At 40.7% G+C, this 13,800-nt stretch overlaps 1 protein-coding gene across 1 annotated transcript; it reads right to left on the bottom strand.

Moving 5' to 3' along the window:
* Positions 1–154: 154 nt before the first annotated feature.
* On the bottom strand, positions 155–13,333 carry LOC113171478 (protein Niban 1-like). The gene is made up of 14 exons (XM_026373846.1): positions 13,100–13,333; positions 11,109–11,239; positions 10,793–10,930; positions 8,678–8,795; positions 7,084–7,245; positions 3,498–3,613; positions 3,310–3,414; positions 3,003–3,165; positions 2,681–2,853; positions 2,435–2,581; positions 2,211–2,321; positions 1,706–1,813; positions 1,497–1,608; positions 155–1,398 (listed from the first exon to the last, which is right to left on the bottom strand). The coding sequence occupies exons 1-14, from the start codon at positions 13,152–13,154 to the stop codon at positions 332–334; spliced, it is 2,706 nt and encodes a 901-aa protein (XP_026229631.1). The 5' UTR covers positions 13,155–13,333; the 3' UTR covers positions 155–331.
* Between the last annotated feature and the right edge of the window lie 467 nt (positions 13,334–13,800).

Here is a 13,800-nt window from a genome sequence, read left to right as displayed (position 1 = left end):
AAGCTTTATAAATACTACAGAATACATCACTCTAGTGTTGGAGCTTGTTCTGATGAAGCCAGTTGGCCAAGAAATAAACTAGTAACTTTAAGAACAGAGTGTCTTTGTTGGAACATTTATTTCATTTCATTGAAGAAGAAACGGTAAACAGAAGTGTAACAAATGTACCTTTTATCCAACATTAGGAACTACAGACAACTACAGAATAGTTGAATGTGCAGTAGTAAAAGAACAGCTTTCAAGATGTTTCTGTAACTTTTTCACTTGCATGTTATAAGAAACTGTACAGTAGGCATGAGTTAAGTCGATGTGGCTGGCCTGTCCTGATGTGTCAGGGCATATTGCTGCTGTTGGGACAGGGGCTGATCTCCATCTTCACCTCAGTGATCTCTGTCACAAGTTCTCTGATGAGAGCCACACTGTCCATTGGCAGTTCAGCAGAATCTTCCGGCTGCACTTCCGTTGGCTCAGAGCTTTGGAGAAGCTCCTCTTCCACTTTTTCCTCCTTTTCTTCATGATCTCCACTCTCCTCTGCTTCCTCACTGCCTTTGTCTTCATCTTCTACCCTTTCTTCACTCTTCTCTTCGGCTGCTCCTTTCTCTTCCTCTTTTGCTCTCTCCACCTCCCAGTTGCCTTTAATGTCTCCCGTCAGGTAGACAGCTCTGTCAGTGGGCTGCTGAGCGCTAATCTGCGCTACAGAAGCTGCTGTGGAGCTGCAACCGATAGCCTCGCTTAGTGACCCAAGGCTGATTTTTATTGGATCGCCTTTGCTGGAAGAAGCATCCTCTGATATGTGTTCTGAGGTTGCAGAGGTTTCAGATGCAGATTGGTCACATTCAGCTGGGACATCAGTGGACTGCTGAGAGGACAGAGTGGAAGGCTTGGGAGAATCAGGGATAGGATTAGTGGACTCTGGGGTACTAGGGGGGTCAGTTGTTCCAGCTTCATGTGTAACAGCTGCATTAGAATCAGGTGTTACAGTTGTAGCAGAGTCGGATGTCGATGGCTTCTCGGCTCCAGGCTGAACTTCTTCACTGGTTTCATTGTAGCCAGAAACCTCCTGGATCACAGATTCATCAAACTGCTGCGTCACAACAATCACAGGAGATACAAGCACTGTGTTCTGATGAGAAGTGGTACTGGGATCAGGTTTCTCATCGCCTGGGTCGCTCAGAGGGCAAATGTCAGCTGTGACCGCCTGACCGTCCTGCTCTGCCTTGGTAGTGGATTCTTGATTTTCATCAGGCACCGCTGAGGAAGAATCTCGAGGGTGAATGTTTGGGCTGTCTGGTGCAGTGCGTGGGGGTGTCTGTCCCAGCAGACTGTACTGACTAATGGCCAGATCTGAAGTGTCCAGTAAGAGATTGTTGCTCTTCTTACTGGCAGCATCCTGGACAACTGAGGAGAAAGTAGCACAGTAGTAGAGTTCAAAGTAAAATCTAAAAGTGCAGTTTGACTGCACATTATTAGAGTAAGAGTGTATATAGTTAAAGTACCTGTCTCTATTTCCTTACTGAGGATGTTTCTCAGTATATCATCATAGACATTATGAACCAGGATAAAACTGCTGTAGTCAGAGAAAATGTACTGTTCGAATTGCTGCAGCTCCTGGACACAGAGAACACATTTAATAGTTTGTAGAGGCGGAAAGCTGAAATAAGGGTTAGACGCAGTAGAACAGACTCAAGCAGAGTGTTTGACACACCGTTTTCCATTTGCTGTCCATCTCCTTGGTGAGAACAGGCAGAGTGATCTCCAGCAGGGCTTCCTGATAGAGCCTCCTCTGGACGACTCTGCTGTCATAGTCCAGCTGCTGCTCACACACAATTTCACATAATGAGTCCAGGTACCATCATCACTTAGGAACATATCAAGAACATTTTCTGTATATTGTTCAGATTTTGTATCTAAAGCAACCTAAAATGTGATCGACTATCACTTGAAAGTCTTTTGCAAATATAAAAAGGTATTAACCTGCTACAGTCAGACCTGCTTTTATTTATACACCACAATAGATGCCATATAATATCTCTATATATATGTGTGTGTGTATATATGTATATATATTCAGAGGGCTGTTTGAAGGTTAACACTTGGTTGTGGTAAGAACTGGGTTTAGACCAGGGTTTCAGGTAAGGGTGTTTATTATTTATTATAATACTTTTATTTTTCTTGCCACAAAATTGATATTTTTGAGCTAACTTCTTTACCTTCAGCACTCTTCCTTTAGCTCTGTCCATCTTAATGGGAATCTGAGAAGACTGCAGTTTGGCTGATGCTTGGAGGAACAGCTCTAAGCTGTAAACAGCACTGTCCAACAGCTGGAAGATACAAACAACAAATGACTTGTCTCTCGGTGACTGAAACTGAGACTTCAACCTTTTCTATTTCGCTTAGGATCCTTAAAGACTGCACCTCCAGCACAGGTTCATACCTGCTCCATCTCCAGATGTGCAGAGTGAACCAGTCTTTGAGTGTTGTTCAATCTAAAGCGCTCTTTTAAGTCTTCAAGTTTCTCTTTCAGGTTCGCCACTTGACTGTAGCACTGATCCAGACTGATGGCGCCAAGAGTGGACAAGGCCTAAAAAAACACCAACGCACAGAAATAAAACCACAACCACACACTTTGTAGGCACTTCTGTGATGATATACTAACTTTACTCAGAAGACTCTCTCTTGCCTTAGTTGTCTCCTCTGTCCCCCCTGTGAACACAGAGTCCATCTGCATGCGCAAGATGTTTTGCATCTGCTGAATCCCCGCACTGATGTTTTCTGTAAGTGCTTCAAGGATGGAGGACATGTAGGGGGCTACAAACTCACTGCACACCTTCTCTGCTTCCTCACATATACATTCTGGAACACACACACACACACACACACACACAAAGACTTTTTCAGAGGTTACTGGATGACTCTTAACAGGCCATAAACTCAGATAGCAGCTACAGATCCAAAAAGAGTCATTGAATTTTCTATATATGTTAAAGCTCAACATGCTGTACCTCTGACTTTTTGCACCAGGAAACTATGAGAGGAGATGATCTGGTCCAGGTTGGATCTGACGAGCGCCTGATTGGATAGTGCTGTCTGACGACATTCATCCCTTAGAGTCTCAAGACTTGCAGCTAACTGTTCCAGCACCAGTGTGTAGGTTGCCTGCACTGTCTAAACACATAATAACACAATACCATAAAAGCACTGAGGGAGAAATTATGCACCAAAGAAATGGTACGACCACACACAGGAGCTGGAGAAGTCCAGGGCTCCTAATTCCCTCTCAACCTGCATTAGTGCACAAGTTTAACTCACTGCCAACCACTGTCGTATCCTTTCATTCTTCTTGCCCTTCACTCTGGACTGAAGCTGACTCTGCAACCATGGCAACACTTCCTCCATTACCTGGGAGGCCAGCACCTGCACACACAAACACACACTTGGTTGAGCAAGTGGACACAGCACCAGAGACAGGCAGAAAGTTGAAGTGTGTGTTTGCTGACCTGCTCCTCAGGGCCCAGCAGCTTTTCCCAGGTTTCATAGCATCCTTTGTCCTGCTGATAGAGTTGGAGGGCTCGGATGTATGCCTGACTCTCGTAAGTTGGATTGCACCAGGGGTCTGCAGCAGGGTGGACTTGGTTAGTGAGGGGAAATGAAGCTCTGAATTTCTGCTGTCCCAGCACAGCACAATTTCTATTTCTATTAAACCAACTGATGACCAGTCCTCTGTGTGTGTGTGTGTGTGTGTGTGTGTGTGTGTGTGTGTGTGTGTGTGTGTGTGTGTGTGTGTGAGTGTGTGTGAGAGATTGATTGAAGGATTGTCCCCAGCGGGAACCATGTGTAATTTTCACTTCATGCATGTATGCTGTCACTTGGATTTCTCCTGCTTGGTCTTTACAGGTCTAACTTCCTGTGTTAATGTGTTTATCAGTGTTAAATTTAATCCAGCATTCCCATGTTCTGCTTTTTTATTTCTTTGTGTCCATTACTTTGCTGTTTGTGCTTCGGTTTCCTATATAACTTTCTTTTCTTACTAAGTTAATAGCAGAAATTTGAGGAACAGAAAGCTCACATGGTGCTGAACACACTTCCCTTTATCACCAGCACCATCAATATCAATCCTGCTAATGCAGCTAAAAACTTTGTGAAATCATTTCCTTGCTGATGTCACTGACATGTGATGTGATGGGCTCATCTGAACCATCAACATGTCTCTTGGACCACATCAGGACTAGACTGCTCAAAGATGTTTTACCAACGCTCAGTACGTCAATAATGGATCAAATCAATTTATCTTCACTAACAGGCTTTTAAGTTTGCTGTATGTAAAATCCAGAATTGAAAAATTCTTCTCCTCACTTATAAATCTCTTAATAATCAGGCTCCATCTTATATTAAAGAACTCATAGTTCCATATCTTCCAAGCAGAACTCTCTGTTCTCAGACTGCAGGTTTACTTGTGGTTCCTAGAGTTTCCAAATGTAGAATGGGAGGCAGAGCCTTTAGCTATCAAGCCCCTCTCCTGTGGAACCAGCTCCCAGTTCAGCTTTAGGTTAAAGCTTTCCTTTTTTATAAAGCTTCTAGTTAGGGATGGCTCAGGTGTCTCCTCTGCAGGTGTTTTTTTATGGTCACTTAGACGCAGAACCTGATAACAAGCTAAAAATCAAACATTTGACCTAAAAAGAAGAAGCCTTTATTCGTCACATGTACAAATAAAATTGGTCCTCTGCATTTAACCCATCTCCCTGGGGGAGCAGTGGGCAGCCACATATAGCGCCTGGGGAGCTAACGTGGAGTGTCTTACTCAAGGACACACCTGGTGTCTGTGACGGGGTTTGAACCCCAAACCTTCTGTATCTAAGGCCAATGATAAGTAGACATGGTTACTGTGTTGGTAAAGAAATCTCACACCTACAGTGAAATTAGCTGCCTGTGGTCTGTTAAATTAAATCATTGAGCTGAAAGATCAAAGACGCTGGTTTTTCACTATGAACAACTATGAGCTCATAATACACCCTGTTTTACCTATTATTCAGTATGCAAAACCCTAATCATGCATTACCTAGTTAAATAACATATTTATCTAGTGCTGTGTGGGAAATTTCCCCCAGGGGAACTATTCAGCCGCTTGGTTCAGAAGAAAAAGGATTTTGTGAACTTTAATTTTATTCAACAAATCAAAAGAGAATAAGTAGGGATAACAAAAGTAATATATTACTTTAGGATCAATTAGACCACAAGTCACCGTGCTGGGCCTCTATAAATGTCACTGCTGCCCAGCTATGTGTTGTTTCCTGTCACCATGCTGGTGCTTGTGTAGCTATGACATGCTGTGTTTTCGCAACCTCAAGTAAAGGGCTTGTGTTTGGTGTGTATCCTGGCTAACCACACAGGAAGTCAACAAAATTAATATTTTTATCTGTCGCCAGGGCAACAGTCCCCACAAGTTACAAGCTGCAATATATCCAAGTAGCAAAAGCTGCTGCAGCACTTTGAAGTGAATGTCAATGTCTTTGTGATTTCTAAAACGCCTCACACTGGCTCACTTCACTGAGGTGGCAATAACGTTTCTACTGCAATCTAAATGATAACCTCAATGTTTTGGACAGAAAAAAGGTAGAAAAGTTTCTGACAAATGTGTGTGCTACGCGAGATCATGCTCATTTTTTGAGCAGTGAATAGTGTGCGTGTTAATACACACTGAGTTTCCCTTTATTCATTTCAAGCTTCTTCTGAGTCACTTCTTGTTTTACTTTTGTGATAGACCCATTGAAATCATTGATGCATGTGGAGCTCAGTGTGTCTATGTTAAAATGTTAGGGGTGTAACAGATCAGAAAAGTAATGGTTCAGATCGTATCAAGGTTACTTGGTCATAAATCGGATCCGTTTTTTGGATCAGCCCCCCTCTCAAGTTCTTCTGCTCCTCCACTGTCAACTGCTTGTAACGTGCATTTCACATGTCTGCACAACTACTTCATATCTTTTCACTGCAACTCTGCATAACAATGTACATTGGTAGTGAACTGTATGTCACTTTCTGATGGTTAAACTTGGCTTAAAACCATGTTTCCTATGCACGTCCAACCATCACCAATCAACTGTAGTTCGTCACAACACTATAAAATGTTATTATGGTAACACGAGTAGAGTGAAGTTATAGTGAAGTATATGCTATTTTATCTGACTTTGTCATTCACAAGTCCCTTTATCAGTTCAGTTATTAACTGTAAAGGTCTTCTTGACTCAATAATGTCAATTACTCACAAATACACCAGATTAGTGATGTCAGGTAGCATTAGCTACTGGCTGTACCAGAAAAACACTTCAAAACACTTGAGTGTATTGAATTGCGCAATTAGGCACATTATATTTCTTATGAATTATGAATACGTTAGAGGAAGTTATCCTTCTTCAGATAGTTATGTAGCCTCTCTTCGGTACACAGTCGTACCATCTGATTCTGGAAAGGTCAGCTGAGATGTTGATAAGGGTTGCTGTTGAACACGAGTCTAAGTCCTTATTTTCGGCTACGTCTTGCACTGCGTGACAGTACTGCACAGTACCACAGCAAACTCTGAGCAGGTTATCACTTTAAAGTCTTCTAATCCGAACAGACTGCATACTATACCCTCCTACGACCTGGCATACACATGCGTGTACATCACATTTTGGGTTCTTGTGCGTTCTAGCTGATCACAACTGTTCCACAGCCTTTCACAAATAGGTGTGTAAAGAAAAGGGCATTGCTAGTATTTAATGCAAAATGTTTTGAATGTGTTATCATTTGTTGTTGTAGGCATATGATGTCTTCCTGAAACTTCCTGAAAACTTAGTTTTTTTAGACTTATCAGGTTCCAATAAGCCCAAATAGCAAAGAGAAATAAAAAACTGCATTTCCTTTAAATGTGTGTTCTAGATAACAATAGTTTTATTCATAATTTAGGAGAAATATTGTCAGCAGTTCACAAAAATATAATACATGCATCTGATTATTTTGCCATGGCCTCTCAATTTTATCCAGAGCTGTAGAGACAACACCAAGAAATGAACTAGTCCATAGAAATAAATGGCCGTTTGAGTGTCTTACCAAGGTTCTGGTGTCTTATGCAGGTCGTAAGAGCAGACAGGAAGTGATCTCGTTCCTCTTCCTTTTGAAACAGGAAGCAGGTGTGGCCTTTGTAAGGCAGGTGCAGATACACAGCGAAAACATCTGGAGATGACACCACCGAAGAAGAATCCTCTTTCACTCCTGAACACAAAAAGACAAACAAAGACATCACTGTTACAGATGTGAGCATGGCAGTAGTATCCCCGATGACATTATGTTCAATAATCAAAGAAGCTGAGGTTTGTGTTAACCTGTGACAACAACCCTTGACTCTTAGACATGTTTCTTAAATATATTAACTTGCCAGTGAGTCTTAAAAGTGACAAAGTACAGTGGCAAGAAAAAGTATGTGAACCTCAGTGTGAATGGAAGAAGTATGGGAACCCTTGGAATAATGACCTCTAAAAAGCTAATGGGATCCAGGTGTTAGCATAGGTTAAGAAAATTAGTTTGGAAGTGTGGACTGGAGCTACTTTGAACCCTCAAAAATTTGTCAGCACAACGTAAGAATGTAAGAATAATGCAACAGGACAATGACCCAAAACACACAACATGGGGGAGGTTTTTCTTAATAGAGAGGACATTTCAGTTAAGCACTTCTTTGTGTCATTATTTTAGGCATATTGTATTTGTTAATAGTCTTGACTTAGATGAAGATCAGACCACATTTTATGAAAACTTAATGCAGAAAACCCCTAATTCCAAAAGGGTTGTTGAACTCTTTTGGTTATGGCTAGGCTCTCTCTCAGCCACATTCTCCAGGACCTCCTTGGGTGTCCTCATTCCAGTAGATTGATAAAGTAAAATCTCTTCAGCGTGGTCTGGCTCTGCTGTGGGTTATCCTCCCAGTTGGACGTGCTTGGAAAACTCCAATGGAAGGCACTCAGGAGCCATCCTCATAAGATGCCCAAACCACCTACACTAGCTCCTTTAAACATATAGCAGCAGTGGCTTTATTCTGAGCTTTTCTCCTGATGTCCACACTGTCTAACTAAGATTGAGCAAGAAAACGTAATCTGAATAGTGAAGTATATTGTCCCCAATGATTTGGGGCTCCTTTGCTGTCTCTGGACCTGGGCAGCTTGCTGTTGAAAAATAAAAATGAATTCCCAAGTTTATCAAGGTATTTTGTCAGAAGAAACTGGGAGATGAAGCAGGACATTGATCGTAAACATCAAAGTAAATTTACCACAGAAGGAGTTTGGAGACACAGAATAAACCTTTTGGAGTGCCCAGTCCCAACCCAAAAGAGATACTGTGGAAGGCCATGTAGAGAGCCATTCATACTGGACTTCCTAAGAATATGTCTGAGCTGAAGCGGTGAAGATCAGTTCACATTTATGATCAACTCATGTAAAAAAGTTGCAAGCACTTATAGTACTTTATAGTCTTTTTCTGTAAACTGTAAATAAAACAGTAATAAGTTGTACTTGGAAAGGTTTCAAAATTCTAATTACTACTTGAAAATGCCAGTTTCGTTGTAACAAACCTGTCATGTAATACCAATAAACAACACACAGCAGGTAAACACGTGTTGTGGTCAATTAACTATATAGGAATAAGCTAATACTACCGTTAAGTATTCCAGCACAAGTTTTCTCCAGGTAAGCTCTGGATTCCTCCTCTGTGGTCACCACACTGCCCCCCGCTGGCTGGAGGACCAACTTAGCCGCATGTCCACGACTGACACTCTACAGGTGGCACAGAAACACAGAGAAGTGTGATGGAGAGGGTGGTGGAGGAACCTGTTAGGTGTGTCCGATTTAATAAAGCTGTTGAATGTTTTGATTCACGTGTTTTGTCAGTCAGCAACATTTTTCTAGGTTTCACTGTGTTTTAAAGAGTGATGATTGTACCTGTACCCAGGAAAACACCAGTAACATACAGTATGTAAGTGATTACAGGCCAATTACTCTAACATGAAAAATCATCTGTTTTGGGCATATGGGCCTGGCTCGGTACAGTTTTCTATCTGGGAGAGCACAAACAGTCAGGCTGGCAGGAAGCACCTTTTCCACTCTTTATTCTGACTACAGGTAGGCCTTCACTGCTGCAATGCTGCTGTGAAGAAGAGAAGGGAGGAAATGAGGAAGAAAAAGAAAACCAAGGTTTGGACATGTAACCTTATAACCCAGATGATCTCCAGCGTATAGACATCGTAAATTATCTCGCGTTTGAACTGAGTGCATACACTCAGTGCAAGGTTTTAAGTTATAAATCCCTGAGCTCTTGAACGGGTTATGTGCAAGATCTCATAACTCACTCTGAGGATTTCACATACTGACATCCTCACAACATGGTGCCCCGTAAATATAAATTTAGCATGGCATGACGTCAGCTTCACATTGTCTACTGAACACAGACGAGAGAGATGTGAAATGTGGTATATGAATGAATACCCTATCGCTCAGTGTACATATTTAAAACCACAGAAATTATTATTAAGTACAACATCTACTAGTTTACTTAACAAGGATGCACATGTACTGTCTTAGTAAGTTTAACTCAACAAAGGCTTCATTTCCATCGCTGCATTAAGATGTTTGCATGTAATAAGGTATGCTGGATAACTTTTGCTGTACTGTAGAAAGTATTCTTACAGCATGGTTTATTTATATGTCTCAAGCAAACATCTGTAATTATAAGCAAACAGCTGCTACAACTGGAAGAGATCTATGTGTGTATACATACAGTGCACATATGAAAGGTGTCCCATGTCCCAGGGCATTCTGGTTTGCACCAGAATGCCCTGCTTTTAATGCATAAATATCACTCTGAACAATGTCTCCTCTTACAGAAGCAGACCATTTAGAAAAGTAATGTAGTGAGCAGTTCTCAGGCTGCAGGTTTACTTGTGGTTCCTATTTGTAGAATAGGAGGCAGAGCCTTTAGCTATCAAGCCCCTCTCCTGTGGAACCAGCTCCCAGTTCAGGTTCTGGAGGCAGACACCCTCTCCACATTTAAGACTAGACTTAAAACTTTCCTTTTTTATAAAGCTTATAGTTAGAGATGGATCAGGTGACTCTGAACCATCTCTTAGTTATGCTGATATAGGTTAGTCTGCTGGGGGAACTCTACTGATAAACTGAGCTCCTCTCCTCTCTCCTTTCTCCTCTATCCATTCAAATTCTACCATTTCATGTCATCAACTTAGTGTCTTCTCTCTCCTGTAGTTGTGTTTCCTCCTCTCTGTCTCCCTCTCTCTATTCTCCTCCTTGGAGATTTATTTCTCCAGAGTCCAGTTACTGGTCCTACCAACCTGTCCGATGTTCTTGATGCTTGTTGTTGTCTTATTGCCTTCTGTTCTTTTCTCTCTTCTCTCTCCACTCACCCCAACCGGTCGAGGCAGATGGCCGCCCACTATGAGCCTGATTCTACTGGAGGCTTCTTCCTTTAAAGAGAGTTTTTCCTCTCCACTGTCTCCTGGTGCTGCTCAAATGGGATTGTTGGGTTTTCTATATTATTTTTTGTATAATTATTCTCTGTAAGGTCTTAAACCTTAAACACTGTAAAGTGCATTGAGATAACTTCTGCTGTGTTTTGGTGCTATACAAATAAAACTGAATTGAATTGAATTGAATTGAATTGAATTGAATTGAATTGAATTGAATTGAATTGAATTGAATTGAATTGAATTGAATTGAATTGAATTGAATTGAATTATATTTGTGTTTGGAAAATATGTTACCTCCATGTTCTCATGTATCTCCACTTTGTAATTTCTTCTCAGGACGACGTATTTCTCTCTGCTTTTCTTTCCCTGCTCATCCCAGCAGGAGAACTTAACATTCCCTTGGTACAGAATCTCTTCTGGGGCATACTGAAGCTGCACACACACACACACACACACACACACACACACACACACACACACACACACACACACACACACACAAACCCAAAAACTGAACTTTCATTGTCTTAAATAATTGCAGATTTTGCCCAGCTGCATTCAGGATGAATATGTATTCACTGATGGATTGATTGACAGGTTCTGCTCCTACCCTCTGTGTGAGCAACAGGCCCCTTCCCTCTTTCTTAGGCTCCACCTCCTGGTGTAAGTGTCCACAGTAGGCTGTAGAGTACTGTTGGCGGTAAAACACACTGAAGCTCTGGAACGTACCCTCAACAAGACCTGAATACACACAAACACAAGCACATCAAATAAACACTGTATGCACCTGTCTGACCTCTTTAAAAATATCATAACTGAATGAACCAACTCACAGATGCTATTTATTACAGGAAACCACAGGTATTAATTTATATTTATTTAAGATGACATTATAAATGATCTTTTCTTGCAGTAAAATACGTCTAGCAAACCAACTTTTCAGTAAAGTTCAGCACTAAATTACAGTGTTAGCAACTAACTTGAGCAAAGTGCAGCTAAAAACACAGGACTAAGACACAAGACTTTCTTCATTAAGTTCTACTAAGTAGTAAGTAAATCACAACTCATCCAGTGAAAAAATATACTGTACACTTAGATAGCAGTTGATTAGGAAATTAAAGGTAAAACTGTTCTGCAGTAAATCATGTTGAGCTTTAGTGATCAATGCTGTGGATCTGTACTCCATTATACAGAGGTGTTTCTGTTATTTAGCAGAGACTTGATGTAAATAAGTTGGATAAATGAATAGAAACATCTCTGCTGATCAAAATGCACAAAACTCTATTATGTGATGAAGTCATATAGAAAGTATATATACTGTATATATACTATACAGAGTGACACTTTGTGGGTGTGATGTCATTGAGGTGTCATATATCAGTGTTACAGTTTTCTGGTTGCTCCTTTTTAACTTGTATGTGTACATGTATGGATTTTGACCAAAGTCAAATGTCATTTGATGGCAAGAGATGGAACGCTGTGTTTTTGTCACTAGAGGCTCTTGATGTCCTAAACTGTTTATCATTTGTTTACATCTATGGGACCATTATCACATATTACGCACACACACACACAGATCAAACAACCCATGATCATGTAATGGTTTGAAATAGCTATAATTACAGTCCTGTTTGCCGTAGAGATTAGCGCCAGGATGTGAACGTGCTGATAAGATGTATGGGACTGCACAGATAGGAATGAACAAAGTTCACTCTCATAGCACATTATTTTTATTTAATGTTCATATGCTGTTAGCTCTTGCAATGCCTCTCATCATGACACATCCACAAATGTGTAATAAAGCTATGAACTTGTGTTCTTATACTTTTGATTCCACCGTCCTTTTTCATGCCAGGACACATTTTTAATAAAAAGTCATACAATTCATCGTGGTGGCCTGGTGGTTGCTGTAACTACCATACCATATAACCGCAATTTCCCCAGTTCGGTTCCAGGACCTTGTTGCATGCCTCCCCCCACCCACCTCCTCATGTTTCCTGTCTACCTCTTGCTGAAATGTATTGAATAAATGCCAACCTCATTGTTTGTTTCCAAGCTCTTCTTGCATGTAGGAAGACTTTCACATAGAAGCTAAATAACACCAACAATGTCAACACTTTTGCATTAGATTGCATTAGATCATATAGTGGTTTTATATGATTTCAAATACTAATGTCATATATGAGCAGTATACAGTAGACACTGTGTAGTTCTAGAACCTGCACATGCCATTAAGTGATTAATTTACACAAGCACATGAGAAAGGTGTAAGGCAAGGCATAATGCCAAGCTAAAAGGGAAACTACTAATTTATCTTCTACTTCACAACTAGTGTCTACAATAATACCACAGCCGCTATAGCTGTCACAGTATTGCAACAATTCAATTCAATTCAATTCAATTTTATTTGTATAGTGCCAAAATCAGAACAGAAGTCGTCTCAAGGCACTTTACAGTGTATAATTACAGTGTCTGCTATGGAAACTCCTACCAACTCCTCTCTCTTGCTCTGTATTTTTCTTTTTCATCAGTGGACTAAACATATTCACAAGAAGTTTATACAACTACAGATTACATAGAAGAATGCAAATGTAGCTTTACCTTTAATGTGGCTGATTTTGGCCTCGTCCAATAAGCCAGAAGAAGATGCTCCCATAATGTATCTCTTTCCCTTCTTCTTAAATGTCTCTAGCAAAGACAAATATCTTGTGAATGTTGTAATTGTTTGAATTTGTGTACACAGGAAACCTGTGTGTAATGCGTGTCAACTAAATGAACTGCTTTGATATGTGTCAAGCGGGCTTTTGCTCATTTCATTTCCTCTGTTCTCTACGAGTCAGTGTGTGGTAAGGTGGGGTGGGACTGGTAAAACATGAGAAGAATTTTGTAACAGCAGCAACAAACAAGTGTCACAACCGCCCTCGTAGGACCATCTACTGGTAGACACGGAAATAGAAAAGTATGTGAAGCCTGATTTAGCCTGATTCTTCTGCAGCTTGTGATCTTTCTCCACTACAACATCTGCACACTCTTTTCAACACTTAGGGATCTTTACACACACAGGAGTTAATGTAGTTAGGGCCAACAGCAACCTTTAAAACCTTCCATATAGTTTGGGTGGGTGAATATGCTCAAGTTAAGCTTTTTTCATTCAAACTTCAAAGCACAAAAACAAAGCTCTGTTTTTATGTTCCTCTATTAATTTGTCATCCATATAACTTCCATTGAAAGGGCTCATTCAGCATAAATGCCTTTACTGCTATTACTAATACTTCCACAGCCACTACTACTACTACCACTGA

This window comes from Anabas testudineus, chromosome 17 (genome assembly GCF_900324465.2).
Source record: "Anabas testudineus chromosome 17, fAnaTes1.2, whole genome shotgun sequence".
Classification (NCBI taxonomy): Eukaryota; Metazoa; Chordata; class Actinopteri; order Anabantiformes; family Anabantidae; genus Anabas; species Anabas testudineus.
The sequence above is the reverse complement of the archived record's forward strand: the minus strand, read 5'-3'. Positions and strand labels throughout refer to the sequence as shown.

What these genes read in the sequence shown, in the direction of transcription:
- LOC113171478 (XM_026373846.1), bottom strand. Translation starts at nt 13,154, where the DNA reads ATGGGAGCATCTTCTTCTGGCTTATTGGACGAGGCCAAAATCAGCCAC. An exon ending in GGATACGACAGTGGTTGGCA is followed by an intron (nt 3,166 to 3,309) that starts GTGAGTTAAACT and finishes TTATGTGTTTAG; the next exon opens with ACAGTGCAGGCAACCTACAC. An exon ending in CACATCTGGAGATGGAGCAG is followed by an intron (nt 2,322 to 2,434) that starts GTATGAACCTGT and finishes TGTATCTTCCAG; the next exon opens with CTGTTGGACAGTGCTGTTTA.